Source organism: Macaca mulatta, chromosome 19 (genome assembly GCF_049350105.2).
Source record: "Macaca mulatta isolate MMU2019108-1 chromosome 19, T2T-MMU8v2.0, whole genome shotgun sequence".
Classification (NCBI taxonomy): domain Eukaryota; kingdom Metazoa; phylum Chordata; class Mammalia; order Primates; family Cercopithecidae; genus Macaca; species Macaca mulatta.
Window position 1 is genome coordinate 60753043 of NC_133424.1, and position 27794 is coordinate 60780836.

General features: G+C 52.9%; 1 protein-coding gene across 6 annotated transcripts; it reads right to left on the minus strand.

Annotated features, from left to right (window-relative positions):
* Positions 1–562: 562 nt before the first annotated feature.
* On the minus strand, positions 563–27137 carry ODAD1 (outer dynein arm docking complex subunit 1). Of its 6 annotated transcripts, XM_077980593.1 has the most exons (18): positions 27039–27135; positions 26844–26919; positions 26145–26376; positions 25758–26053; positions 25286–25378; positions 23705–23804; positions 23356–23545; positions 17176–17298; positions 16735–16848; positions 10673–10740; positions 8342–8529; positions 8039–8173; positions 7402–7484; positions 7079–7247; positions 2282–2445; positions 2105–2202; positions 1692–1770; positions 563–1620 (listed from the first exon to the last, which is right to left on the minus strand). In XM_077980593.1, exons 5-18 carry the CDS (start codon positions 25353–25355, stop codon positions 1078–1080), a joined length of 2124 nt encoding a protein of 707 aa, XP_077836719.1. In that variant the 5' UTR covers positions 25356–25378; positions 25758–26053; positions 26145–26376; positions 26844–26919; positions 27039–27135; the 3' UTR covers positions 563–1077. The 6 variants fall into 6 exon arrangements, with proteins under 6 accessions (XP_077836719.1, XP_077836720.1, XP_014979944.1 ...); XM_077980594.1 differs by lacking the exon at positions 26145–26376 and having other exon boundaries at positions 25758–25797; positions 26844–27137; XM_015124458.3 differs by lacking the exons at positions 26145–26376; positions 26844–26919 and having other exon boundaries at positions 25741–25797.
* Between the last annotated feature and the right edge of the window lie 657 nt (positions 27138–27794).

The following is a 27794-nucleotide window of genomic DNA, read 5'->3' on the forward strand; positions in this document are numbered from 1 at the left end:
CTGTGCCATGGGCCTGGGGGACACGGGTGATATGGAGGACAGCGCTTGGCTGGCCCACAAAGGAGAGAAACCTCTGCTGCCTGAGGACCACGGAGAATCTGCAGCTGTGACTGCCCTGACCAACACAGCTCCAGGAGAGGTCTCAGAAAAATGGATGAATAGGCCTGGCGTGGTGGCTCAAGCCTGTAATCCCAGCATTTTGGGAGGCTGAGGTGGGCAGATCACCTGAGGTCAGGAGTTCAAGACCAGCCTGCCCAACATGGTGAAACCCCATCTCTACTAAAAATACAAAAATTAGCCAGGCGTGGTGGTGGGCACCTGTAATCCCAGCTACTTGGGAGGCTGAGGCAGGAGAATGGCGTGAACCTGGGAGGCAGAGGTTGCAGTGAGCTGAGATCGTGACACTGCACTCCAGCCTGGGCAACAAGAGGGAAACTTCATCTCAATAAATAAATAAGAATGCTGAATGAGTGAGTGAATGAATGAATGGCAGGGAATCGGGACAGGGTCACAGATTACCCCCAGGCCGGAGGTAGAGGAAGCAGCCATGCCTGAAGCCGGCTCTCCACACATAGGCTTTATTTCCACAGTCCCATTTTCCCATGCTGAACCTGGCATCTTCGCCCTGACTTTTCCCATGCCCGTCAGCACTAGAGGGCTCTTGGGGAGTGAGGAGCTGCAGAGAGAGGGACACAGGATGTATGCAGAGCCTGGGAGATGGAGACGAGGAGAGAGAGCCAGCAACAGAAGGTGGGGAATCCACAGGGGGTCAGGGCTCAGCAGACAGGGAAGGGGCAGATATGGAGACAAGAAGGACGGACACTGACTGGGAAGCCGAGAGAACAGGAGATCGGGAGGCAGAGGGAAAAGCAGGGTCAGGAGCAGAGAGAAAGGAACCAGGAGACAGAGGTGAGGCGGTGATGAAGGGCAGATGAAAACAGTTAAGAGGGGCAAAAAGACAGAGGCCTGGGACTGGGAGAAAAAGACAGGGACCCACAAGGCAAACAGGGAAGTAGAGACACAAAAAAAGACCTCTACAGAGAGCCAGGGCAGGGTGGGGGCTGCAGGCCCCTCGTGTTAGCCCCGGGAGTCTTTGCTGGTGGAGGAGCCGGGGCCAGTGCTGGAGGCAGGGCCGGTGCTGGAGACGTGGCCTCTGCTGGACCCGGGGCCTCCGCTGGAATCAGACGCTGTGCCTCCGCTCTCCACACCACCCTCTGTGTTTTCTCCGCCCCTGCTGGACCCCACGTATCCCGTGGAGCCCAGGTAGCTGCTGGTGCTGACAGGTCTGAAGGTCACGTGGCCCCCACTCGAGGCACTGGTGGAGCCAAAGGTCACGTGGCCAGTGTTGGGGTCACCGTGCGTGACGTGACTGGGCAAATGCCCCAGGCTGGATTTGAGGGGACCAAAAGTGACGCGGCCAAGAGAGCCACGGTCTCTGCTAGTCTTGTGGCTCAAGATGGACCCGGGGATGGTATGGGGTTGCCTGGTGGGCACCAGGATGGTACTGGAGCCAGCCCTCTGGGTGCTGGCCAGGTCCGCGCTCAGGGTGCCGTCCAGCTTCGCGTCGGCGTCGGCCAGGTCCTTCTGGCGCTGCGCCTCCGCCTGCTCCTGGAGCTGCACCTGCAGGGAAGGTGAGCTGGGCCCCGACGCACACTGAGGCCTGGCCCCACCCCCGAGGGCCCCAATCTCACCAGCTTCTCCACTTGGCTCAGCAGCTCCTCCCTGCTCATGGGGTAGTCATCGCTGGCCTCAAAACCTGGGGGGTCTTCTCTGGGGAGGGGAAGGAAAACCGGAAAAGACTAGACTCCCAGCCCTCAAAAAGGCCAGTGGCCCTTCCTGCTCAACCCCAGGAACCTCACTCATTCTCCCACCAGCCCTGAGTGCCCTCCCCTTCTGGGGTACCCGGGGCCCCGTCTTTCCACACAAAGGTGCCAAGCCCCTACTCCTTCTGGCTGCCTCAAAGCACACACCTCATATTCTAAACCCCCAGGGCCACATCCAGCAGCCAGTCCCCAAAAGCCCCCCAAAACCCTCTATCCTGTGTGTTCCCTCTGCCCCCATGGAAGCCCCGTCCCCCCTGCGTCCCTCCTGCCCTGCGCCTCACAGATTGTCAGGGGGCTGAAGTGGGGCCATCTTCTTCGGAAGGTCCTCCAGGCTCTGGCCCAGTGCCAGGAGGGCGGCGTCGGCCAGGGAGGTGAAGCTCTGGAGGGTGTGGAAGCCTGTGGTCAGCTGGGCCACCCCTGAGACCTGCCTCCCGTCCTGGCTCCCTGCCGCCTCCCACCTGGGCATCCAGGAAGGCCTGCACTGTCAGGAGCTCCACCAGCCGCTTCTCGATGAGGCTCAGGAAGAGGCCCATGTCCCGGTCCGCCATGCCGGTCTTGACCCCAAGGAGGTCATCGATCATGCTGCCGTCGCAATGGGCCTTGGTGAAGAGGAGCTGGATGTCTGCGTCATGGAGGGCCAGCTGTCAGGGATCTGGCACCGCCAGCTGGGTGCTAGCCCTCTCCCCACTCAGGTCCTCACTGCCCCATTCTACAGAGACTGCGATCAAGGCTCAGAGACCAAAAGGGAGTCACCCGAGCTCAGCCAGCCAGGCAGGGGGAGGGCACTGCTGTGCATCCCTCTCTCCCTGGCTTGTCCTTCAAAATCAGCCTCAGGTATCACTGCCTCCAGGAAGCCTTCCCAGTGACCCCAGCAGAGCTGGCTTGGTGAGTGTGAGACCCAGACGGTGGTGAGGGGCCTGCACTTGGCTTGACACGCTGCTGCTCTTCCTATCTTGAAAATCTTGGCAATTTTTTAATAAGGGGCCCCTCATTCTGCACTGGGCCCCACAAATTATGGTCTTGCACTGCAGACTGAGTTACGGCCTCCTCTCGCCCCCAGAGCCTGGGTGTCCTCCATCCTAGCCCCTGAGTGATGAGTGCCCAGTGCTCAGGTCAGTCCCCTCCAGGGCCTCTCCCCACTGTGCCCACATCACCTAGCACAGGGCTCGGCTCAGCCGTCACGACAGCGGGAAGGAGGACCTGCCCATATTTGAGCTCCTACGGTGTGCCCCAAGGGGGCTCCCCAGATCGCTCCCCACCACCCCCCACCTTTCTCTCCATCTGTCATCCCTTCTAATTCTCATGACAACCCTGCAAAGAAGGCACTGCCATCCCCATTCCCAGAGGGGCTCACAAGGAGGAAGCCACACACCAAGGTTCATAATTGGTGGAGCTGAGATTCAAACCCAGGACAGGCTGGGTGCAGTGGCTCACGCCTGTAATCCCAGCATTTTGGGAAGCCAAGGCAGGCAGATCATTTGAGATCAGGAGTTTGAGACCAGCCTGGCCACCATGGTGAAACCCTGTTTCTACTAAAAATACGAAAAAACTAGCCGGGCATGGTAGTGCGTGCCTGTAATCCCAGTCACTCGAGAGGCAGGAGAATCGCTTGCACCCAGGAGACGGACATTGCAGTGAGCCGAGATCACACCACTGCACTCCAGCCTGGCTGACAGAGTGAGATTCCATCTCAAATAAATAAATAAATAAATAAATAAATAAATAAATAAATAAAAAAAGCTAACAATAAATGTAAAAAAAAAAACCAAAAAAACAAAAAACAAAAAACAGGACAGCCTGACTCCTGAGTGCTCTGCATGGCTACTTCCTGAAAAATAAGAAAGATGAGGCCAGGTGTGGTGGCTCACGCCTGTAATCCCAGCACTTTGGGAGACCGAGGTGGGTGGATCACCTAAAGTCAGGAGTTTGAGACCAGCCTGGCCAACATGGCAAAATCCACTCTCCACTAAAAATACAAAAATTAGCTGGGCGTGGTGGTGTGCTCCTGTAATCCCAGCTACTAGGAGGCTAAGGCAGGAGAATCACTTAAACCCAGCAGGGGGAGGTTGCAGTGAATGGAGATGGTGCCACTGCACTCCAACCTGGGGGACAGAGCGAGACTCTCTCTCAAATTAAAAAATAATAATAATAATAATAATAGAAATAAAAGAGAACGATGGGAGGATGCACAGGTGGATGCAACTGATACCCACGGAAAGGATAAAAAAAAAAAAAAAAAGAGGCCAGGCGCGGTGGCTCAAGCCTGTAATCCCAGCACTTTGGGAGGCCGAGACGGGCAGATCACGAGGTCAGGAGATCAAGACCATCCTGGCTAACACAGTGAAACCCCGTCTCTACTAAAAAAAAATACAAAAAACTAGCCGGGCGAGGTGGCGGGCACCTGTAGTCCCAGCTACTTGGGAGGCTGAGGCAGGAGAATGGCGTGAACCCGGGAGGCGGAGCTTGCAGTGAGCCGAGATCCGGCCACTGCACTCCAGCCTGGGCGACAGAGCAAGACTCTGTCTAAAAAAAAAAAAAAGAAACTCGGCCAGGTGTGGTGGCTCATGCCTGTAATCCCAGCACTTTGGGAGTCCAAGACAGGAGGAGCACTTGAATCCAGGAGTTCAAGACTAGCCTGGACAACATAGTAAGATCCCATCTCTAAAAAAAAAAAGGGAAGGGCCAGGTGCAGTGGCTCATACATGTAATCCCAGCACTTTGGAAGGCCGAGGCGGGTGGATCACCTGAGGTCAGGAGTTTGAGACCAGCCTGGCCAACATGGCGAAACCTCATCTCTACTAAAAATACCAAAATTAGCTGGATGTGGTGGTGTGCACCTATAATCCCAGCTACTCGGGAGGCTGAGGCAGAATTGCTTGAACCTGGGTGGCAGAGGTTGCAGTGAGCCAAGATTGCGCCACTGCACTCCAGCCTGGGCAAAAGAGCAAAATTCCTCTCAAAAAAATAAATAAATGAAAAAAATCTAAAAATTTTTTTAAAAAGGAAACTCTAGACCCCTACCTCATACCATACATGCAAATCAATTTGGCATAAGTCACAGACTTCAATGTGGGAGCTCAAACAATGAAACTTCTAGGAGAAAACACAGCACAATGCCTTTGTAAACTCAGGACAGGCAAAAATTTCTCAGGCAGGCCACAAAGTCACTAACTACAAAAAGAAAATTTCATAAATTAGATCTCAAAACTAAGAAACTTCAGTTCATCACCAAAAAAAGTGAAAAGGCAAGCTACAGTATAGGAGAAAATATTTACCAAAAGTCTAGTGTCTAGAATATACAAAGAACTCCTACAACTCAGTTATAGCAAGAAAACCCAACTTTTAAAAAAACGAGTGCACAAGATTGAACAGGAACTTCACAAAGATATCCGAATGGCCAATATGATACTCAATATTATTAGTCACTAGGGAAATGCCAATTAAATTAATAGAGATAGTACTGCACAAACGTTAGATGGCTAATATTAAAATGGCCGATGGCCGGGCGCGGTGGCTCACGCTTGTAATCCCAGCACTTTGGGAGGCTGAGGCGGGCAGATCACAAGGTCAAGAGATCGAGACCATCCTAGCCAACATGGTGAAACCCTGACTCTACTAAAAATACAAAAATTAGCTGGGCGTGGTGGCACACACCTGTAGTCCCAGCTACTCGAGAGGCTGAGGCAGGAGAATCGCTTGAACCCAGGAGGTGAAAGTTGCAGTGAGCCGAGATCACACCATTGCACTCCAGCCTGGTGACAGAGCAAGACTCCATCTCAAAAATAAAATAAAATAAAAAATGGCTGCCACTAGGAAGCGGTGGAGAAGGTGTGGAACATCTGGGACCCCCATATGCTCACATAGGTGAGGGCATAAAATCTTGCGACCAGTTTGGAAAACTGTTTGGCATTTTCCAATAAATATCAACATATACCTACCCTAAGACCCGTCAGTCCCATTGCTAGGCATTTATAGACAGACAGATGTACACGGATGATCCATAGATGAATACTGGATAGATGAATGGATGGGTGGATGACGGATATGGGACAGTGGGAGGGACAGCATCTGTTTTTCAGTGTTTTGTGAAACAAGTGGAATAATGCCTAAGTGCCTAGCAGAGTGAATGACACATAATAAACATTGCTATTATATTTTATCATCATTTTCTTTACAAATAATAACATTTTTGGTAACTAAGACTAAGAAGAAATTTGGTAACTAAGACTAAGACTAGGAAGACAAAAGTCAAATGTCATTGCAGACAAATGGATGAACAGATGGATGTGGGGCTGTTGGAGGCAGACAGATGGATAGACAATGGATGGAGGGATGGATGGATGGATGGATGGACGGACATGGGACAGTTGGAGGGACAGACCCTGCATGGATGGACGGACATGGGACAGTTGGAGGAACAGATCCTGGATGGATGGATGGATGGATGGATGGATGGATGGATGGATGGATAGATGGATGGATGGATGGATGGATGGATGGATGGATGGACGGACAGATGGATATAGGACAGATGGAGGGGTAGACCCTGGATGGATAGATAGATATGGAACAGATGAAGGAATAGACCCTCGATAGATAGATGGATATGGGACAGATGGAGGGATAGACCCTGGATGGATAGATAGATATGGGACAGATGAAGGAATAGATCCTGGATGAATGATGGATAAGGACAGTTGGAGGCATAGACCCTGGGTGGATGGATGGATGGATGGATATAGGACAGATGGAGGGGTAGATCCTGGATGGATAGATAGATATAGAACAGATGAAGGCACAGACCCTGGATAGATAGATGGATATGGGACAGATGGAGGGATAGACCCTGGATGGAGAGATAGATATAGGACAGATGAGGGAATAAATCCCGGATGGATGATGGATATAGGACAGTTGGAGGGACAGTCTCTGGATGGATGGATGGATGGATGGATGGATATGGGACAGTTGGAGAGATCAACCCTAGATGGATGGATGGATGCACTGATGGATGGGTGGATGGATGGATGGATGGATGGATGGGTGTAGGACAGCTGGAGGGACAGATGCTGGATGGATAGATGGACATGAGACAGTTGGAGGGATAGACCCTGGTTGGAAAGATGGACAGATATGGAGCAACCAATAAGCAAGTGAACCAGGTTGTCCATGCAATGCCTCCAAGCCCCACAGGCTAATGGTGTCCTTCCAAGTGGAGAAGCCAGGCTTGGGAGGGGGCGCCCGTGGGTGCTCACCAGCCTTGAGCTTCTCCAGCTGTCCCCGCACATCCTGGAAGCGGGCCTCAAGGCGCTCAGCCTCCAAGCGCACCTTGTCCATGCGCTGCTGCAACGCATTCAGCTGCTGCTCCTGCAGCAAATGCCGGTCATCCTTGCTGGTACGTGCACTCACCAATGCCTCCTGCATCTGTGGGGACAGGGCTGAATGTTGGGCCAGATGGCAGCCTCGGGAGCTGGGGGGTGTGGAGCTGGGAAGAAGAGGCAGGAGGGGGGCTGAGGGAGGGGAGGGGGCAGGGAGGCAGGGAGAAGAGGAGGAGATGGAGAGGGCAGGCCTCACTCACCTCCTTGATCTCTTCCTGCACATGCTCCAGCTCCAAGTTCTGCTCATTGATGAAGTTGAACTCAGCAAAGTTGCGCTCCTCGACTGGGAAAGTTGGGCAAGGCGGGGCCCAGAGAGAGGAAGACAGAGATACAGATACAGAGAGAAGAGAGACAGAGAGGCACACAGAAGGCCAGAGAAAGTGAGGATGAGGAAGGCCACACAGAGACCAAGGCAGAGAGATGAACAGAGAGGAATCACAGAGACCAAGAGGCGTGGGAAGACACGGCAGGGGCGACACAGAAACACATAGCAAGGCAGAGGGAAAGCCGGAGAGACTCGGTAACAGCAAGGGAGACGGGGAGATGCAGGCAGGGAGAACGGTAGATATGGGTAAGGAGAGAAACAGAGAGGGACGGGGTTGAGGGAAGGATGTGGAGAGTGACCCCAGGCCCAGGAGAGAGGAGGGGATGGGGAGAGGCAGAGACAGGGCCACAGTAAGATGCCAGTGGACATGGGTGGCGGGTCCCAGGCCTGACACCTTGCTCCTCCAGTGCAGGTGGAGGAGTCCCCAGAGCCAGAGCTGAAGCCAGCCTGCACTGGACTCAGGGGGTGCCGGGGCCCCTGGGCCTCCTCCCCCCACCCAGGGCCCCACTCACTCTCCAGATACTTCTGCACCAACAAGTCGGGGTCGCTCTCCCCCATCAGCTGGGACAGTTTATTCAGGGCGTCCTCGTAGCGAAGCACCAGCCTCTCCTGGGAGGTCTTCCGGACGCCCTCGGCCACCTCCCGGGCTGGGGGAAGAGAGAACAGCAGGTCGGCCTCCTGGGTGGCCTCCAGCACAGAGACCTCCTGGGCGAGGGTGAGCAAAGTGTGGTCCCGCCCGGGGCACCAAGGAGTGCTGCAGGTGCCCCAGGGGCGGCCAGGCCCTCGAGATGCAAAGGCGGTAGCCCCGGCCTCACCCTGCTTTTCACGCTTCTCCAGGACATCGGAATCTGGCTGCCTGTCGTTGTTTTTGAGCTTCAGGAAGCGGTGCAGCTGCTCCAGGTGTGAGATCTGCCGCTGCAGCACCTGCGCCTCCGTCTCACTCTGGGCCTCCTCCTTCTCCGCGCGCTCCCGCAGCAAGCCCATCTTGGCCTTCGCCTCCTCCCTGGGGGGGTCAGCCGGGGTCAGGATGACTGGAGGCTGGGCTGGGGTCGGCCTGGGATCCTGGGGATGGGCGGGGTCAGCCAGAGGTTGTGGGGGTGGGGTGGAGTCAGCTGGTGTCCCAGATGGGCAGGGCCAGCCTGGGGTCACAGGAATGGGGCTGAATCAGGTTGCAGTTATCCTGTGGTCACAAAAGCAGAGAACTGGCTGGGCACGGTGGCTCAGTCTGTAATCCCAGCAATCTGGGAGGCAGGAGGATCACCTGCGGTCAGGAGTTTGAGACCAGCCTGGCCAACATGGTGAAACCCCATCTCTACTAAAAATACAAAAATTAGCCAGACCTGGTGGTGCATGCCTGTAATCCCAATTACTCAGGAGGCTGAAGCGAGAGAATCGCTTGAACCTGGGAGGTGAAGATTGCAGTGAGCCGAGATCGCACCACTGCACTCTAGCTTGGGTGGCAAGAGCGAAACTCTGTCTCAAAAAAAAAAAAAAAAAAAAAAAAAAAGACGGAGGCAAGAACTTCAAAAGAGTCCGACATCATATTAAAAACCCAACACAAAACTCTCAGTGTGCTGCTGGCTCACGTTCTTTCAGCAGCCTGCTCTCCTCATCCTTCAGAGTGTACTGTCTCTCTGTGTAAACTCTCTGTTCTCTATTTGCCTTCAGTAAAGTCTCTTTGTTGATTAAATCAGTCTCTAGGCAGAATTTTTTCTCCCAAGTAAGACTAAGAAGCGAGGATTCCTGCACTTCCCGGTGGCAGGTGCAGTTTCCTTTTGGAGTGATGGAAATATTTCAGATCTAGACAGAAGTGGTGCGGTTGCACGACCCTGTGAATGGACTAAATGCTGCTAAATTCTGTACTTGAAAATGGTGAATTTTGCCATGTTTATTTTAACAGAGAGAGAGAAAGAGAGAAATCACAGAGACCCTAAGGCAGACCCAGGCCACAACTGATGTCGATCAGGGACCGTGAGAAAACAGAAGCCAGAGAAGAACTCAGTAGAAGGTAAGGAAGCGTTTGGAGCAAGAGGAGAAGAGGGCGAAGCTGAGAAAGAGGCAGGGATGGAGTGAGAGAGAGAGCCTGGAGCTCATGAGAGCCCCAGAGAAGGAGAGAGAAGCCAGCACCTAAAGCAGCTTCAGCTCTTCAACTCCTTACAGCGTGTCTCTATCTGAAGGTGGCCCGAGAGAATCTCTGTCCCTTGCAACCAATGCTGACAAATAACAAATTCGCCAGATGCTTCCAGGAACCCTGCTGCACTATATATGTGCTAGATGCACTTTTTTTTTTTTTTTTTTTTTCTTTCTGAGACAGAGTCTTACTCTGTTGCCCAGGCTGGAATGCAGTGGTGCAATCTCGGCTCACTGCAACCTCTGACCCCAGGCCTCAAGCAATCCTCCCACCTCAGCCTCCCAAGTAGCTGGGACCACAGACACTCGCCACCGCCACCATGCCCAGCTAAGTTTTTATATTTTTGGTAGAGATGGGATTTCACCATGTTGGCCAGGCTGGTCTTGAACTCCTGAGCTCAAGCAATCTGCCTGCCTTGGCCTCCCACAGTGTGGGGATTACAGGCGTGAGCCACCGCGTCTGGCCACTAGATGCATTCTTATGTGCTAGATGGGGTCAGTAGAGGTTAATTTACATGCCCAAGGAAGAGAACAGGACCAGTGGGGTGCAATGGCTCATGCCTGTAATCCCAGCACCTTGGGAGGCACAGCGGGTAGATCATGAGCTCAGGAGTTCAAGACCCGCCTGGCCAAGATGGTGAAACCCCGTCTCTACTAAAAATACAAAAATCAGCCAGGCGTAGTGCCGAGCACCTGTAGTCCAAGCTACTCGGGAGGCTGAGGCAGGAGAATCGCTTGAACCCGGGAGGTGGAGGTTGCAGTGAGCCGAGATCACACCACGGCACTATAGCCTGGGTGACAGAGCCAGACACTGTCTCAAAAAAAAAAAGAACAGGACCATGAGAGTGGAGGTGGGGAACTGGTGGGGGAGAGAGAGAAAAAGGGGATATTATGGGGGGAAAAAATAGCTTCTGACGTCTGTTTCATGAGCCCTGAACCTTCCCACCACTGCTTTATGGAAAGGTATGTCCTGAGTCATCTGGGTCCCACAACCCCAGGATACCCGCAGTCCCTACCTGACGGCGTAGGCAGAGGTGGAGGAGAGGATAAGGGAGCTGACCAGGTGCCGCAGGTGGTGGATCTCCTGTGGGGGGAGGAGAAAAAAATCAGTGCCACTTCTTACAACCTCACTGCTCAGAGTCTTTCCTCTTGGCCCCATGCTTCTCCAATAAAGAGCAAAGCTCTTGAGCCTTCCAAATGTGGACCCTCCTCATTAGTGACTGCCCATGAAAGGGATTTTAAAGAGGTATGAGACAAACTGATAAGCTGGATCAAAAGGCTCTTTCTGTAGATAACCACAAACTAAGAAAATATTTAGTAACCTATGGGGGCTGGGTGGAAATGAGGTGGGGGAGATGGAGAGGAAATGACGTTTCTCTAGGAAACCTTTTAGAACAGTTTTGATTTGAGAACCTCGTTAATGTTTTACATATTCATAAAGGAAATTAAATCAATAAAGAGAGGAGAGAAAACTAAAACTGAATGCAAATGGAAGCAAGTGAACTTAACTGCATTTAAAAATACTAACAGGGCCAGGCGCGGTGGCTCACGCCCATAATCCCAGCACTTTGGGAGGACGAGGTGGGCAGATCACCTGAGGTCAGGAGTTCGAGACCAGCCTGGCCAACATAGAGAAACTCCATCTCTATTAAAAATACAAAATTAACCGGGCATGGTGGCGCATGCCTGTAATCCCAGCTACTCGGGAGGCTGAGGCAGGAGAATCGCTTGAACTCTGGAGGTGGAGGTTGCAGTGAGCCGAGATCGTGCCATCGCACTCCAGCCTGGGCAACAAGAGCGAAACTCCAACTCAAAAAATAATAATAATTATTATTATTATATTAATAACCACACAGAAGGTCAAAAGAAAAGGAACTAATCCAAATAACTTCTGAATAGAATAATTTGAAAAGATAGGCTGACGCTCATGCCTGTAATCCCAGCACTTTGGGAGGCTGAGGCAGGCGGATCACCTGAGGTCAGTTTAAGACCAGCGTGGGCAACATGGTGAAACTCCATCTCTACTAAAAATACAAAAATTAGCTGGGTGTGATTATGCATGCCTGTAATCCCAGCTCCTTGGGAGGCTCAGGCAGGAGAATCACTTGAACCCAGGAGACAGAGGTTGCAGTAAGCCAAGGTCATGGCCACTGCCCTCCAGCCTGGACGACAGAAAGAAACTCCATCTCAAAAAAAAAGAAAAGAAAAAAAGAAAAGATATATAAATACTCATATTCTCAGAGGACAAAACAAACTGCAAACAAATCCTGAACCCTATTTATCAGGTTTGGGGGTGGTGGTATGGCTGCGGTAATTCTGTAATTCTTCTGTACATATCATATGACTCAGCAAATGAGTAAGTATGTTGATGTGGTTGGGAACTGGTGTTCCCGCTGTGGGAGAAGAGAGCCAGAAAGATGAAATGAAGAGGCCAGGCGCAGTGGCTCACGCGTGTAATCCCAGCACTTTGGGAGGCCGAGGCAGGCGGATCACCTGAGGTTGGGAGTTTGAGACCAGCCTCAATAACATGGAGAAACCCCGTCTCTACTAAAAATCCAAAAACTTAGCCAGGCATGGTGGCGCATGCCTGTAATCCCAGCTACTCGGGAGGCTGAGGCAGGAGAATCGCTTGAACTCAGTAGGCGGAGGTTACAGTGAGCCAAGATCGCGCCATTGCACTCTAGCCTGGGCAACAAGGGCAAGACTCCGTCTCAAAAAAGAAAGATGAAATGAGGAATGCTCAGGAAAAACCTGGTGGTACCGGAATGGAATCAGAGGAATCAACGTGAACTCACTATTGTAAAATATGTCAGCCAGGCGCAGTGGCTCATGCCTGTAATCCCAACACTCTGTGAGGCCAAGGCAGGGGAATCACTTGAGCCCAAGAGATTGAGAGCAGCCTGGACAACACAGTGAGACCCCATCTCTACAAAAACTAAATAGAATTTTAAAACATATAAAATATGTGTGCTTCCTAGCTCTCTCCAGAGAAAGGGCCTCAAAGCAATGACACCCAAGTAGCGACGAACTCTCTTAGTGCCTCCACACCTACTCTTCCCCAGAAAGAATCGGGCTCCTCAGAACAACGGCCGACCCCAGGGATGGGGCAGAACGAGGTCCAGATTACCTCGGCTATCTTCCCGTGCCAGAGAGTGAGGAAGTACTCCCCAAAAGTGAGGGGGTGTGTCCAAAGGCCACAGGAGCCAGCGTGAAGGGGCCCCCCCAACCAAATCTGGGACAATTTGAACACTAAAACGAATGGCAGTTACAGATTGTCATCTATGAAGTCACAATACATTCATGCTCACTGACAAGGAGAAAGAGAAGTTTTTCCTTTTTTTTTTTTTTTTTTTTTAATGAGACGGAGTTTCACTCTTATTGCCCAAGCTGGAGTGCAGTGGCGCAATCTTGGCTCGCTGCACCCTCCGGCTCCCTGGTTCAAGTGATCTCCTGCCTCAGCCTCCCAAGTAGCTGGGATTACAGGTGCACGTGCCACCACGCCCAGCTACTTTTTTGTATTTTTAGTAGAAATGGGGTTTCACCATGTTAGCCAGACTGGTCTCAAACTCCTGACTTCAGGGGATCTGCCTGCCTCAGCCTCCCAAAGTGCTGGAATTACAGGCATGAGCCACCGCCCCCGGCTGAGAAATGTTTCCTTAAGGAAAATGCCATCTTATAAATGTGGGAGAAATGATAGAGTTTTTTTAAATCACCCTTTTGCAGCCATTACAGTAATAACCGTTCAGGGAAGAATCATTCATGGATGCTAAAATTGATGGCAGTAGCTGCTGGCTGGGGCTGCACACTCCATGCAGCCGGTGGGAGCCCTGCCCCTTCTGAGTTGGGGTGGGAGCTCCCCGGATGCAGCTGTAGCCATCTGAACCACAGTTGCAGACCCAGGCCTTCTGCTCCACGGAGCAGGCAGCAGCCGGGCACAAGCGAGGGTCCTGCCCCTTCCGAGTTGGCAGGGTGGGAGCTCCCGGAGCGCCGCTGCGGCCACCCTCCCAACCACAGGACCTAGGCATCTCTGAAGTTCTCTGCAGCCTGCACCCTCAGAAGCCCAGGAAAGCACCCCCCGATCCCTGCAGGCTCAGAAGTGTCTGCTCCTGCTGCTCGGCCTCTCTCCTCTCTTGCACCCACTCTGATCTCAGAGAGGGGTTGGGGTCCAGCCCAGTGCCATGAATGGCAGCAGGAGGCAGACACATTCCTGGGCAGAAGAGGGCAGGTCCCCGGTAAGGTCCCTCCTTTAGGCCAGGGAGGGCCTGACGTCTGGGGGCCAGGTTACCAGTACTGCAGAACGAGTGGGGACTTGCAGCGTCTCCTCCAGGCCTGCCCATGGCCACCCATGGAGCTACCCTCTCTGCTGAGAGCTTCAGAGGCCTGCGGACATCTGAACAACCTGCCTGCGGAGAGGAGCCACCCTCTCCAGGGCCTCCTCACGGCTGATAGCTGAACACTAGACGAGACCACCTGCCTACAGAGGAACTGCCCCCTGCAGGTCTCCTCTGAGCTGTCTTTTTTTTTTTTTTTTTTGAGACGGAGTCTCGCTGTGTCTCCCAGGCTGGAGTGCAGTGGCCGGATCTCAGCTCACTGCAAGCTCCGCCTCCCGGGTTCACGCCATTCTCCCGCCTCAGCCTCCCGAGTAGCTGGGACTACAGGCGCCCGTCACCACGCCCGGCTAGTTTTTTGTATTTTTAGTAGAGACGGGGTTTCACCATGTTAGCCAGGATAGTCTCGATCTCCTGACCTCGTGATCCACCCGCCTCGGCCTCCCAAAGTGCTGGGATTACAGGCTTGAGCCACCGCGCCCGGCCTCCTCTGAGCTGTCTTAACACTCGATAAAGCTCCTCTTCATCTTGCTCCTCTCCACTTGTCTGCCTACCTCCTTCTTCCTGGACACAGGACAAGAACTCGGGCAAAGGCACCACTGGCCAAGGAGGTTTCCAGCCAGAAAAGTGACGCCCGAAAGATCCCGTAAAAAAATGATTGAGTGAAGGTGTGTCAGGGGACAAGATATTTACACAGTCTCAGAGAATCTCCCCACGGACCACATATTCACTACGAAAAGGAAAACTCTCCATTGCAAAAACCTGGCTAGCCAAGTGACCAAAGACAACACCACTAGTCATGGGACAAGCTGACATCAGGTGCCTCCTGAGATCCTGCACAGGAAGGACACACTATCACTGCTGTGACATTCCCCCCAAAGTGCAGACACCAAGTCTAATAATGAAGAAAGATCAGAGAAACCGGCCGGGCGCGGTGGCTCACGCCTGTAATCCCGGAACTCTGGGAGGCTGAGGCGGGCTTATCACCTGAGGTCAGGAGTTCGAGACCAGCCTGACCAACATGGAGAAACCCTGTCTCTACTAAAAATACAAAATTAGCCAGGCGTGGTGGCAGGTACCTGTAATCCCAGCTACTCAGAAGGCTGAGGCAGGAGAATCACTTGAACCCGGGAGGTGGAGGTTGTAGTGAGCCGAGATCGCACCATTGCACTCCAGCCTGGGCGACAAGAGTAAAACTTCGTCTCAAAAAAAAAAAAAAAAAAAAAAAGACCAGATAAACCCGTGTCAGGGGACATTGCACAACACAACCAGCCTGGATGCTTCCAAAATGTCAACGTCATGGAGAAAAAAAAGCCCAAGGGACTGACCCAGATGAACAGAGCCAGAACAACCAAATGCAACGTGGCATTCTGGACCAGAGCCTAGAGCAGGAAAATCAAGTTCACTGTAAAGGACATCATTGGGACAATCAGTGCCTTGAAATATGGACTATTTAGAATTCTAACAATGCTAATGTCCCTGACTTGGATAACAGCACTAAGTAAATGGCGTTGTTCTTAGGAAATGCTCACTAAAGTACTTAGGAGCATAATGTCGACAACATATTGTCAAACAGTTCAGCAATCAGGATAATAAATTATTTTCAGCAAAACAATAATTACACACACAAATAGTAAGAGTTGGGGAGAAAGAGAATAAATGTGGCAAATTATCAAACTTGGTGAAAGATATATAGGAGTTATTTGTACAATTCTCGCACCTTTTCTATAACTTGAAATTATTTCAAAATGAAAGTCAAGACCAGACGCAGTGGCTCATGCTTCTAATCCCAGCACTTTGGGAGGCTGAGGCAGGCGAACTGCCTGAGCTCCAGAGCTCAAGACCAGCCTGGGCAACATGGTGAAACCCTGTCCATACCAAAAAAAAAAAATCGGCCAGGTGCAGTGGCTCACACCTGTAATCCCAGCATTTTGGGAGGCCAAGGCGGGCAGATCATGAGGTCAGGAGATCGAGACCATCCTGGCTAATACGGTGAAACCCCGTCTCTACTAAAAATACAAAAAATTAGCCAGGCGCGGTGGCAGGCACCTGTAGTCCCAGCTACTCAGGAGGCTGAGGCAGGAGAATGGCGTGAACCCGGGAGGCGGAGCTTGCAGTGAGCCAAGATCGCAACACTGCACTCCAGCCTGCGCAACAGAGTGAGACTCCGTCTCAAAAAAAAAAAAAAGAAAAATCGTTTTAATTAGCTAGGCGTGGTGGTGCACGCCTGTAGTCCCAGGTCCTCAGGAGGCTGGTGCACGAGAATTGCTTGAATCTGGGAGGCACAGGCTGCAGTGAGCCCAGATCACCTCACTGTGCTCCAGTCTGGGTGACAGAGTAAGACTCCAACAAAACAAAAGAAAAGAGAAGAGAAGAGAAAGAGAAAGAGAGAGAGAAAGAAAGAAAGACAGAAAGAAAGAAAGTCAAAAGAGACGGGACAGGGCTGGTTCTTCAAAAGATCCCCGTGGAATGTATAATAAATGGTCTTGCAATAGTCAGGCAATAGATTGCCCTGGGTAATACTATTCAGAATGACACTCTGCTTTCTACAACTATAAATGAGGCCACTTTTTGTTGGAAGTGTCCTCCAACATTTCCCAGGCCTCCATGCCTTCTGGACTAAAGCAAGCCTACAGCTCTAGTCAATTCCATACTTGAGGCCTGAGTGCTAGAGCAGGAAGGGCAAACAGCTGTGGGGAGGACCTGGGCAGGGGTCCCTCTCTCCTCCCCTGGATTTCAGGGCCACTGACCTTCTTCAGCTTGCGGTCCATGTTCAGATAGCGGTTCCTGTCGATCCGCAGCAGATCCAGCTCCTCCCGCAGGGCCGCGTTCCGCACCAGCTGGTTGTCAAAGTGACAGATGACCTGGGAGTAGAAAGGCGGATGGAAGAGTGGGTCTGAGGCCAGGCCCGCCTGTCTCCTCCAAGCTCAGCCAAGGAGGAGATGCTTATCAGAGGTGGGGCCGGCCTGTTTCCTGAGAAACATCGGTTCTTTGGGGTTCCTGAAATCAATGTCCACTCCCCTCTAAGGACCCATCAGTCTCCTTTCCTTGGGAACCTCCATCCCTCCAGAATCCTGTGTCCTGACACACATGTGCACACACTGTCCACCATTTCCAGAACCCAACGACCATGCCCCGTTCTTCCCATAACCCCGCAATTCAGGTCGAGGGACCAGGAGGCTGACCCTCACCCTGTCCAACTGGTCTTCTAGGATCCTGATCCTTCGCCCGATCTTGACCTTCTGATCCAGGACGAATCCCGAGGACCTGACATTCTTACTGTGGGTAAAGATCCGTGTCTCCCACTCCTGGATCTAGAAGAAAGAGGACGGTACCCGTTTATGGTTGCCTGAATGTGGGAGAGATTGAATGGCCGAGGGAAAATGAGTCACTAAGCATGGCAGACATCTGCTGTCCCTGTAGCCCCAGAATAACATCTACCCTTCTGCTGACACTATCCAGCCCTCCATGTGGTTCTGGTGGGCCTTCCACCCACAGTGTGTCACCCTGTCAGCCACATGACCCAGGTCTGGACACTCACAGGGACTGGCCTAGAGATGGGAACGCGACCCCATAGAGCCAGCCTGACTCGTTTCCTTTTTTTTTTTTTTTTAATGAGACAGAGTCTTGCTCTGTCGCCCAGGCTGGAGTGTGCAGTGGCGTGATCTTGGCTCACTGCAACCTCCACCTCCCAGGCTCAAGCAATTCTCGTGCCTCAACCTCCCGAATAGCTGGGATTACAGGCACATACACCACACCCAGCTAATTTTTGTATTTTTAGTAGAGATGGGGTTTCGCCATGTTGGCTGGGCTGGTCTCGAACTCCTGACCTCAAGTGATCCACCCGCCTTGGCCTCCCAAAGTGCTGGGATTACAGGCAAGAGTCACGGCGCCCAGCTCTGACTCGTTTCCTGATAGTCTGGGGGAAGCACATGAGATGGAAGGGTGGGATTCCAGGACTTCTGCTGTCATAGCCCCACCACAGGGAGGATCCTGGGAGGATGAGGCCAGTGGACAGAAGTGGAGATGAGAGTTGGAGAGATGGTGAGAACGAACCCAATGACATTAGTATCCCTGGGTCTGCTTATGCCTAAAACCAGCTTCCAATCTGTCCTCATTTCTGTATTCATCGGTACTTATTGGGGTGTGCTGTGTGTCTCCAAGCAAACTGGGGGTTCCATGAGGACAGAGAGTCTTGTGTTTTCTCCGTGTCTGAGACAAAGAAGGTATTCAACATAACATGCAGACTAAACAGACAAATGAATTGCTTAACACTTCAATTTGTACTCTGTTATGGGTTTAATCATGTCCCGTAAAAACTCATATGTTGGCCAGGCACAGTGGCTCATGCCTGTAATCCCAGCACTTTGGAAGGCCGAGGTGAGTGGATCACCTGAGGTAAGGAGTTCGAGACTAGTCTGGCCAACATGGTGAAACCTCGTCTCTACTAAAAATACAAAACTTAACTGGGCGTAATGGCACGTGCCTGTAATCCCAGCTACTCGGGTGGCTGAGGCACGACAATCACTTGAGCCTGGCCTGGGAGGTGGAGACTGCAAAGAGCCAAGATTGCACCACTGCACTCCAGCTTGGGTGACTGGGCAAGACTCCACCTCGAAAAAGAAAAGAAAAAGAAATACCCAAAATGTTGACACTGGGGGAAAATGCAGCAAAGTGTACAAGGGATAACTCTGCATTTTTTCAACTGCACATGAATCCCAAAAAATTTTCTTCCTTTTTTTTCTTTTTTTTTTTTTAGAGACAGGGTCTCACTCTGTCACCCAGGCTGAGTACAGTGGTACCATCAAAGCTCACTGCAGCCTCCACCTCCCAGGCCAGACTCAAGCAATCCTCCTGTCTCAATAATTGCTTTATTAAAGAATAGATGACATACAGTAAAACTGCACATATTTAGTGTACAATTTGGGCTGGGCACGGTGGCTCACACCTGTAATCCCAGCGCTTTGGGAGGCCGAGGTGGGCAGATCACCTGAGGTCAGGAGTTCAATACCAGCCTGGCCAACATGGCAAAACCCTGTCTCTACTAAAAATATGAAATCAGCCAGGCACGGTGGTGGGCACCTGTAGTCCCAACTACCCGGGAGGCTGAGGCAGAAGAATTGCTTGAACCTGGGAGGTGGAGATTGCAGTGAGCTGAGATTGCGCCACTGCACTCCAGCCTGGGTGATAGAACGAGACTCTATCTCTAAATAAATAAATAAATAAAACTGTATAATTTGATATGTTTTGACATAAAATAGTGAAAATATCCATCACCCCTAAAAGTTTCCTCGTGCCCTTTTGTAGTTCCTCACCTCATTCTCTTCCTGCAGTCGAGTCTCCCCCCAGCAATCACTCATCTGTTTTCCGTCACTATAGATTGGTTTGCATTTTCCAGAATTTTTTTTTTTTTTTTTTTTTTTTTGAGACGGAGTCTCACTTTGTCGCCCAGGCTGCAGTGTAGTGGCGCGATCTCAGCTCACTGCAAGCTCCGCCCCCCGGGTTCACGCCATTCTCCTGCCTCAGCCTCCCGGCTGGGCAGTAGCTGAGACTACAGGCACCTGCCACCACGCCTGGCTAATATATATATATTTGTATTTTTAGTAGAGACGGGGTTTCTCTGTGTTAGCCAGGATGGTCTTGATCTCCTGACCTCGTGATCCGCCCACCTCGGCCTCCCAAAGTGCTGGGATTACAGGCGTGAGCCATCTCACCTGGCCTAGAATTTTTTTTTTTTTTTTTTTTTTTTTTTTTTGAGACGGAGTCTTGCTCTGCTGCCCAGGCTGGAGTGCGATGGCCGGATCTCAGCTCACTGCAAGCTCCGCCTCCCGGGTTCCCGCCATTCTCCTGCCTCAGCCTCCCGAGTAGCTGGGACTACAGGCGCCGCCACCTCGCCCGGCTAGTTTTTTGTATTTTTTAGTAGAGACGGGGTTTCACCGTGTTAGCCAGGATGGTCTCGATCTCCTGACCTCGTGATCCACCCGTCTCAGCCTCCCAAAGTGCTGGGATTATAGGTGTGAGCCACCGCGCCCGGCCTAGAATTTTATATTAATGGAATTGTATAGTATGGACTCTTTTGGGGATCAAAGGGGTATCTGGTTTCTTTCACTCAGAATAGTTATTTTGAGATCCACCCATGTTGTGTGTATCAATAGCCGGGTTCCTTTTATTCATGAGTCACATTCCATTGCATGTATAGACCACAATTTGCTCGTCCACTCGCCCACCGACGGACATTTGGGTTGTTTCAGTTTTCGATTTTACAAATCAAGTTGGGTTATTACGAATATTCACGTAAAATTCGTTATATGGACGTGGGCTTTCTTTCCTCTTGGGTAAACAACTGAATGTGGAATGTCTGAATCATATCGTCAAGTATACGTTTTGGTTTTTGGCAACTGCCAAACTGGGCCAGGCGTGGTGGCCCACGTCTGTAATCTCAGCACTTTGGAAGGCCAAGGAGGGTGGATCACTTGAGGGCAGGAGTTCAAGACCAGCCTGGCCAACATGGTGAAACCCCCCGCTCTCTACTAAAAATATAAAGCAGGGCGCGGTGGCTCACGCCTGTAATCCCAGCACTTTGGGAGGCCGAGGTGGGCAGATCACGAGGTCAGGAGATCGAGACCTTCCTAGCTAACACGGTGAAACCCCGTCTCTACTAAAAATACAAAAAAAATTAGCCAGGCGTCGTGGCGGGCACCTGTAGTCCCAGCTACTCAGGAGGCTGAGGCAGGAGAATGGCGTAAACCCGGGAGGCGGAGCTTGCAGTGAGCCAAGATCTCACCACTGCACTCCAGCCTGGGCGACAGAGTGAGACGCAGTCTCAAAACAAAAAAAAAAATAAATGAAATGGAAAAAAATAAAAATAAAAATATAAAAATTAGCTGGGAGTGGTGGCACACACCTGTAATCTCAGCTACTTGGGAGGCTGAGACAGGAGAATGTTTGAACCCAGGAGACAGAGGTTGTAGTGAGTTGACATTGTGCCATTGCACTCCAGCTTGAGTGACAGAGTGAGACTTCGTCTAAAAAAAAAAGGCCGGGCGCGGTGGCTCAAGCCTGTAATCCCAGCACTTTGGGAGGCCGAGACGGGCGGATCACGAGGTCAGGAGATCGAGACCATCCTGGCTGACACGGTGAAACCCCATCTCTACTAAAAAATACAAAAAACTAGCCGGGCGAGGTGGCGGGCGCCTGTAGTCCCAGCTACTCAAGAGGCTGAGGCAGGAGAATGGCGTGAACCCGGGAGGCAGAGCTTGCAGTGAGCTGAGATCCGGCCACTGCACTCCAGCCTGGGCAGCAGAGCGAGACTCCGTCTCAAAAAAAAACAAAAAAAAAACAAAAAAAAAACAAAAAAAAACCTGCCAAACTGTGTACCAAGAGTAGTGTGCCATTTTACATTCCCACCAGTGGAGTATGAGAGTTCTACTTTCTTTTTTTTTTTTTTTTTTTTTGAGACAGAGTCTCGCTCTATCGCCCAGGCTGGAGTGCAGTGGCCGGATCTCAGCTCACTGCAAGCTCCGCCTCCCGGGTTCACGCTATTCTCCGGCCTCAGCCTCCCATATAGCTGGGACTACAGGCGCCCACCACCTCGCCCGGCTAGTTTTTTGTATTTTTTAGTAGAGACAGGGTTTCACCGTGTTAGCCAAGATGGTCTCGATCTCCTGACCTCGTGATCCACCCGTCTCGGCCTCCCAAAGTGCTGGGATTACAGGCTTGAGCCACCGCGCCCGGCCCCGAGAGTTCTACTTTCTCCTCATCCTTACCAACACTTGGTATGGTCTGTCTTTTTAATGGAGTTTGGTCAAGTTCTTAATATATTCTGGACACAAGTTCTCTATCAGATGCATGCTTTGCAGATATTTTCTCCCAGTCTGGAACTTGTCTTTCTATTCCTTGCCTTTGCCAATTTCTGCAGGTGGGATTCCTTGACTTGTGGATGCCTTACCTGTGGCCACACCGCTGTTTTTTGTTTTTGAAAGGGGGTCTGGGCCAGGCACAATGGCTCACGCTTATCATCCCGACACTTTGGGAGGTCAAGGTGAGTGGATCACCTGAGGCCACGAATTTGAAACCAGCCTGGCCAACATGGCAAAACCCCGTCTCTACCAAAAATACAAAAATTAGCTGGGCTTGGTAACATGTGCCTGTAGTCCCAGTTACTCAGGAGGCTGAGGCAGGAGGATGGCTTGACCTGGGAGGCGGAGGTTGCAGTGAGCCAAGATCCTGCCACTGCACTCCAGCCTGGGTGATAGAGCGAGACTTTGTCTCAAAAATAAATAAATAAATAAAAGTAAAAGAAAAAGAAAGTGGGTCTCTCTCTGTTACCCAGGCTGGAGTGCAGTGGGGCACTCATAACTCATTGAAGCCTCAAACTCCTGGGCTCAAGTAGTCCTGCCCCCTCAGCCTCAAGACACGCACCACTGTGCCCAACTGACAAACTGTTTTTTTAAATGAAGGGTAGACCAGAATTTAGCAGAATGAATTCCACATTAAAAAAAATATATATATATATATTATTTGCTGAAACTTCTGTTTCAGATATATTAATATATGTGTGTGTGTTTACATCTGTATGCATCTTGGTGTGTATGAGCTACACCTCATGAGTCACGGTCATAAAAACTTGACAGATCACTGGCCTAGAAAAATCACATTGTTCGCAAGGTCAAATAGCAAGGTCCTGAAACAGATGGGATTTGCAACCTGTCTAGACTGCGGCATTACCACCATCCTCGTTTGCAGATGAAGAAACTAGGCCCCAGAGAGGTGAAAACCTGCCCGCCCGGGGTCACAGAGCTCCGATGGCAGGGCCAGGGCTCTAATGCAGGTTTTGGGGACTCTACCACACGACTCTTTCCTGCTTAACCTCACCAGTCCTGTTTGCGAATGCCTGGGACTGTGCTAAAGCAGCAAACATCTATATTTCCACTGAACACAACTCTACCAGATGGATGCTTTCAATAGCCCTTATTTTTTTATTTTTTTATTTTTTTTTTGACAGTCTTGCTCTGTTGCCCAGGCTGGAGTGCAGTGGCACAAACTTGGTTCACTGAAACCTCTGCCCCCCGGGTTTAAACGATTCTCCTGCCTCAGCCTCCCTAGTAGCTGGGATTACAGGCATGTGCCACCATGCCTGGCTAATTTTTGTTTTTTTTGTAGAGACGGGGTTTCACCACATTTGCCAGGCTGGTCTCGAACTCCTGGCCTCAAGTGATCTGCCTGCCTCAGCCTCCCAAAGTGCTGGGATTACAGGCGTGAGCCACTGCACCTGGCCCAATAACCCCAATTTCACATGAGGACGCTAAGGCTCAGGGAGGTTACAACACTTGCCCGTGAGCAGGATCTGCAGAACCCCATCTCGAACCCACCTGCTTGTCCAGGGCCCTGGTCTGCTCCTGCAGCTCCTCGATCTCCGCCTGCACCTGGGCTCGGCCCTTCAGCAGGCGGTCCATGTTCTCCAGCCGCTCACTGTCCCGAAGCCGCTTGACCTGGTTCTGGGCTGCGCTGATCTGCACCTGGAGATTGCCCCGTACCTCCTCCAAGCGCCGGATCTCCTCGCTACCCAGGCAGGGAGGTAGCAGGCCAGTAAGGGGGCAGAACTCAGCATTGCTAAAGGCAGGACGCACTGCTCCTGCGCTCCCCCTCAGACCCAGGAGTCTAGCTTCCAGCCCCTCTGACCCCCTCTTCCCCAGCTCAGGGCCCAGGCACCCAGCTCACAGTTGCTTGTTGATGCGCTGGTGGACTTCCTTGCTGTAGGCCCGCCTCTCCCCTTCCATCACCTTGCATTGGCGCTGCAGCCTACTCAGCTCCCAATCCACTGAGAACAGGGCCGGCCAAGGGACTCAATAGGGATCCTGGCCACCAGCTCCTTCCAACCCAGGACCTAGGAATTCTGCTCCCTTTGAGGTCTCACAAACTGCAACTGAACTGCAGATCCAGCCCCCAACATCCTTCTAGGAATGCACCTCAGTTCCGGGATCCCTCGAGCTTCCTCATCCCTCCATACCCAAAACTGAACTCAGGGTTTTTTCCCCTAAAACCCACTCCCATCCCACCAGGGGCACTTCTGGAAGGCCTCTGGGTCTTCTGGGACCTGGGCACACCACCCGGAACTGGGAAGGCTCTTGCTCCCTCCCTCCTTTTCTCCCCACCATCAGCAGCCCTCAGCCCCATCCTCTTCCCTCCTCCCTCTCTCAACCCATCCCTGGGCTCGGCCTCATCCTCTCCTACCTGGACCATCACCTCAACCTTTCTCTCAATTTCCAGCCTTCCCGCACAGTCCCAGAGGGTCTCTCTACACCCACAGCCGGCCCTACCCCACCCATAGCAGACCCTACCCCTCACAGGCCTCCCATGATGCCCCAGCACCTGCAGGATAAAGTCTCAGCACCTCAGCCTGGGATCCAAGACCCCAAATGACCTGACCTTACCCACCTCTCCAGTCTTGCCCACACGCTCCCCACCTCCAAAGGCCCAGTAATTTTCAATCGGGGGTGATTCTGCCTTCCAAAAACATTTGCAGTGTCTGGAGACTTATTTTTTCTAGACAGGGTCTCATTCTGTCCCCCAGGCTGGAGCGCAGTGACAGTCTCAGCTCACTGCAGCCTCCACCTCGCAGGCTCAAGTGATCCTCCCACCTCAGCCTCCCGGGTAGCTGGGATTACAGGTGCACACCATCAGACCTGGCTAATTTTATTTATTTATTTTTTTGCAGAGATGAGGGCTCACTGTATTGCTCAGGCTGGTCTTGAACTCCTGGGCTCAAGTGATCCTCCTTCTTCAGCTTCCCAAAGTGCTGGGATTACAGGCATGAGCCAGCACGCCCAGCCTGGAGACATTTGTCATTGCCATGACTTGTGGGGAAGGGAGGGGGCTACTGGTATCCAGTGAGTAGAGGCCATGCACACTGCTTGGCATCCTACAACACACAGGACTGCCGCCACAACAAAGAATTATCCCACCCAAGAGTCAACAGTACTGAGGCTGAGAAAGTCTCCTCTAGCCACATTCTATCACCTCTGCAGAAACACCCTTCCTTCCTTCTCCCCTTGGCAATTCCTACGGGGAGTTCTGGGCCCCACTCAAACTTCTGCTGCCTGAAGTCTCCAGCCTGCCCCACCGCCCAGGCTTGGCCCACCCACGGTGGTGCCCGCCCCACCTCCCTCAGGGCGCATGTCTCTTCCCACCAGAGGGCGCTCCTGGACAGACACGCTCTCTCCCTCCCTACAGGACGTGGAACTGGGGAAAGCTGCGGGCTGGAAAAGAATGGGTGAGTGATATAAACAATGAATAAATTACCCATTCCCTCCAGAAAGGCCTCGCTTCCCTCCTCGGAGCGGGCGCTCCCTGACAAGCGTCCCAAAGGCATCCTGGCCAAAGAAGGTGGGGCTCCTGTAGGGATGGACATATAAGACCCTTCAGACAGCAGGCGAGCCAGAGTCCAGAGGAGGGTGGGCAATGAACTGAGAGTGACTGGGAATTGAAAGGGGGTGACCCTAGAACCACGCTGGCCTCATTCCTCCAAGAGGGGTTGGAGGGGGACCTCTCTCAGGCCTCTCCACACCTCTCCCGCCCTCCCACTTCTCACACTCTGGGTCTTGCGTCTCGGCTCTGATTCTGGCGCGGGTTTGGCAGGGGACAGGTCTCCTGGGCTCTCAGGATATCCGAGGCCAGGCTGTTTGGTCGCAGGGGAGAGGGAAACCCCGGCCTGCTGTAGGGGGGTTGGGCAGGGTCGGGGGAGTCCTGGGCCCTACCTGCCGACGGGCCTGACCTGTTCTTGGTGCTCCAAGCTCAGTGTTGTGGTCTGGTTACTGGGGAGATAAGGGACCAATGAGGACTGAGGACAGTGGCCAGGGAGGGACGGAGGCCGCGGGAGAAACTATGGAAGGGCGGAGAAGGATGCGAGGCGTAGACCTGCAGGGTTCCCACGGACTTAGAACTGATGGGCGAGGCCAGGCGCGGTGGCTCACGCCTGTAATCCCAGCACTTTGGGAGGCCGAGGCGGATGCATCACTTGAGGTCAGCAGTTCGAGACCAGCCTGGCCAAGATGGTGAAACCCGTCTCTACTAAAAGTACAAAAATTAGCTGGACGTGGCGACTCGTGCCTGTAGTCCCAGCTAGCTACTCTGGAGACTGAGGCAGGAGAATCGCTTGAACCTGGGAGGCAGAGATTGCAGTGAGCCGAGATCGCGCCACTGCACTCCAGCCTGGGCGACAGCGAGACTCCTTCTCAATAAACAAACAAACAAAATTGATGGGCGGGGAGGTCTTGCGAGGGGCGGAGCCGGGAGGGCCTGTGGACCGGGGCTGCGGAGCCCTGCGCGGGGGAGGGGCGTGTGAGGCCTGAGAGGGGCGTGCCGTAGGGAGCTGTGATGGGCGGGGCTGAGACCTGTGAAGAGAGTGGGAGGAACTTCAGGGGCGGGGCTTCGGAGCCTGCGAGGGGAAGGGCACGGCCACCTGTACAGGACGGGCTTCGGAGACGGCGAGGGAAGGGGCACGAACACTGTACAGGGCCGGGCTTCGGAGCTGGCGAGGGGAGGGGCACGGGCACTTGTAAAGGGCGGGGCTTCTGAGCTGACTAGGCGAGGGGAGGGGCACGGGCACTTGTAAAGGGCGGGGCTTCTGAGCTGACTAGGCTAGTGGCACGGGCACCCGTAAAGGGCGGGACCTCGGGGCTGGCGAGGGAAGGGGCTTCCCCGTAAGAGGCGGGCTGCGCGGGTCGCGTTTGGAAGGCCTAACGAGGGGCCTGGTGGGAGGGAGGTGAAGGGCGGGCTAATCGGGAGGCGCTCAGGTCTGGAAGGTCTGCGGGAGGTCGGAACGGTCCTGGGGAGCTCGAGGCTGAGGTCTCGGTAGTACCGCGGGCCTGGAAGCGGCGGGAGCTGAAAGAGCCTGCGGGGACCTGTAGGGAAGCCCTCCAGGCCAGGCCGAGGTCCTACAAGACGGGGCCGAAGAGGTGCATGTCTTAAGATGACTATGACCACATTAAATTAAGGATTCATAGGAAGGAAGGCGGTGCCGAAGCCGCCAGTTGCTGGGAGAAGGAGCGCTCACCACAGCCTCAGCGATTCACTACGCAACCGCGACCAACGGCTTCCCGGGAAGCCGCCAAAAACCCTTGGCCGCCTACCACGTCCGCGCGCTGGAAGGCGGAAGCGGGCGGGGCCTCGGGCACTCCGTACCGCCCCCGCTTTCCGGCCACGCCCCCGCTGGTTACACCCACTCGCTCTGTAAGGCACGCCCCCTCCGCGGAGGCTGCTGCCCACGTGGGCCTCCCCGGGCGGGCGGGCAGTGGGCGCCTCTCCCTGCAGGCTGGGTGTGCCCGACGCCTGCGGTTTCCTGTGGGAGGAAGCGGCCTGCGTACGCTCAGCTCAGCTTAATGTCTCGGAGGCCCAGGATGGGGAGATCCCGCCGCCACCTTCAGATCCCCTGATTCTTCCCCTTCTACATAGCCGTAGCGTGGGGACCCCCCTAATAGCCCCATGGTACCCAAGCCTGGCGCCGATTCCACTCAGAGAACTTGATTCTGAGTCCTAGACTCGTGTTTTTCACCTCCCCGGCTCAAGTTTCCATCTTCCTAGCCCCTAGCTCCCCCTAGTCCTCTCAAGAAGATGGAGCCCTCTTTTCCTGCACTCCAAAAGGAACACATGTCTCCCCAGCCCCTAATTTTTCCTTTAGTGACTCAGACTTTGCAACTTCCGTAGGGATCTGAGTGCAGACCCCAGTTTCTGTCCCTCTCGGGCACTTAAGTTTGAAACTATTTATTCTCCCCCAGGGACCCTCATTTTCGATTCCCAACTTTAGCCTTGA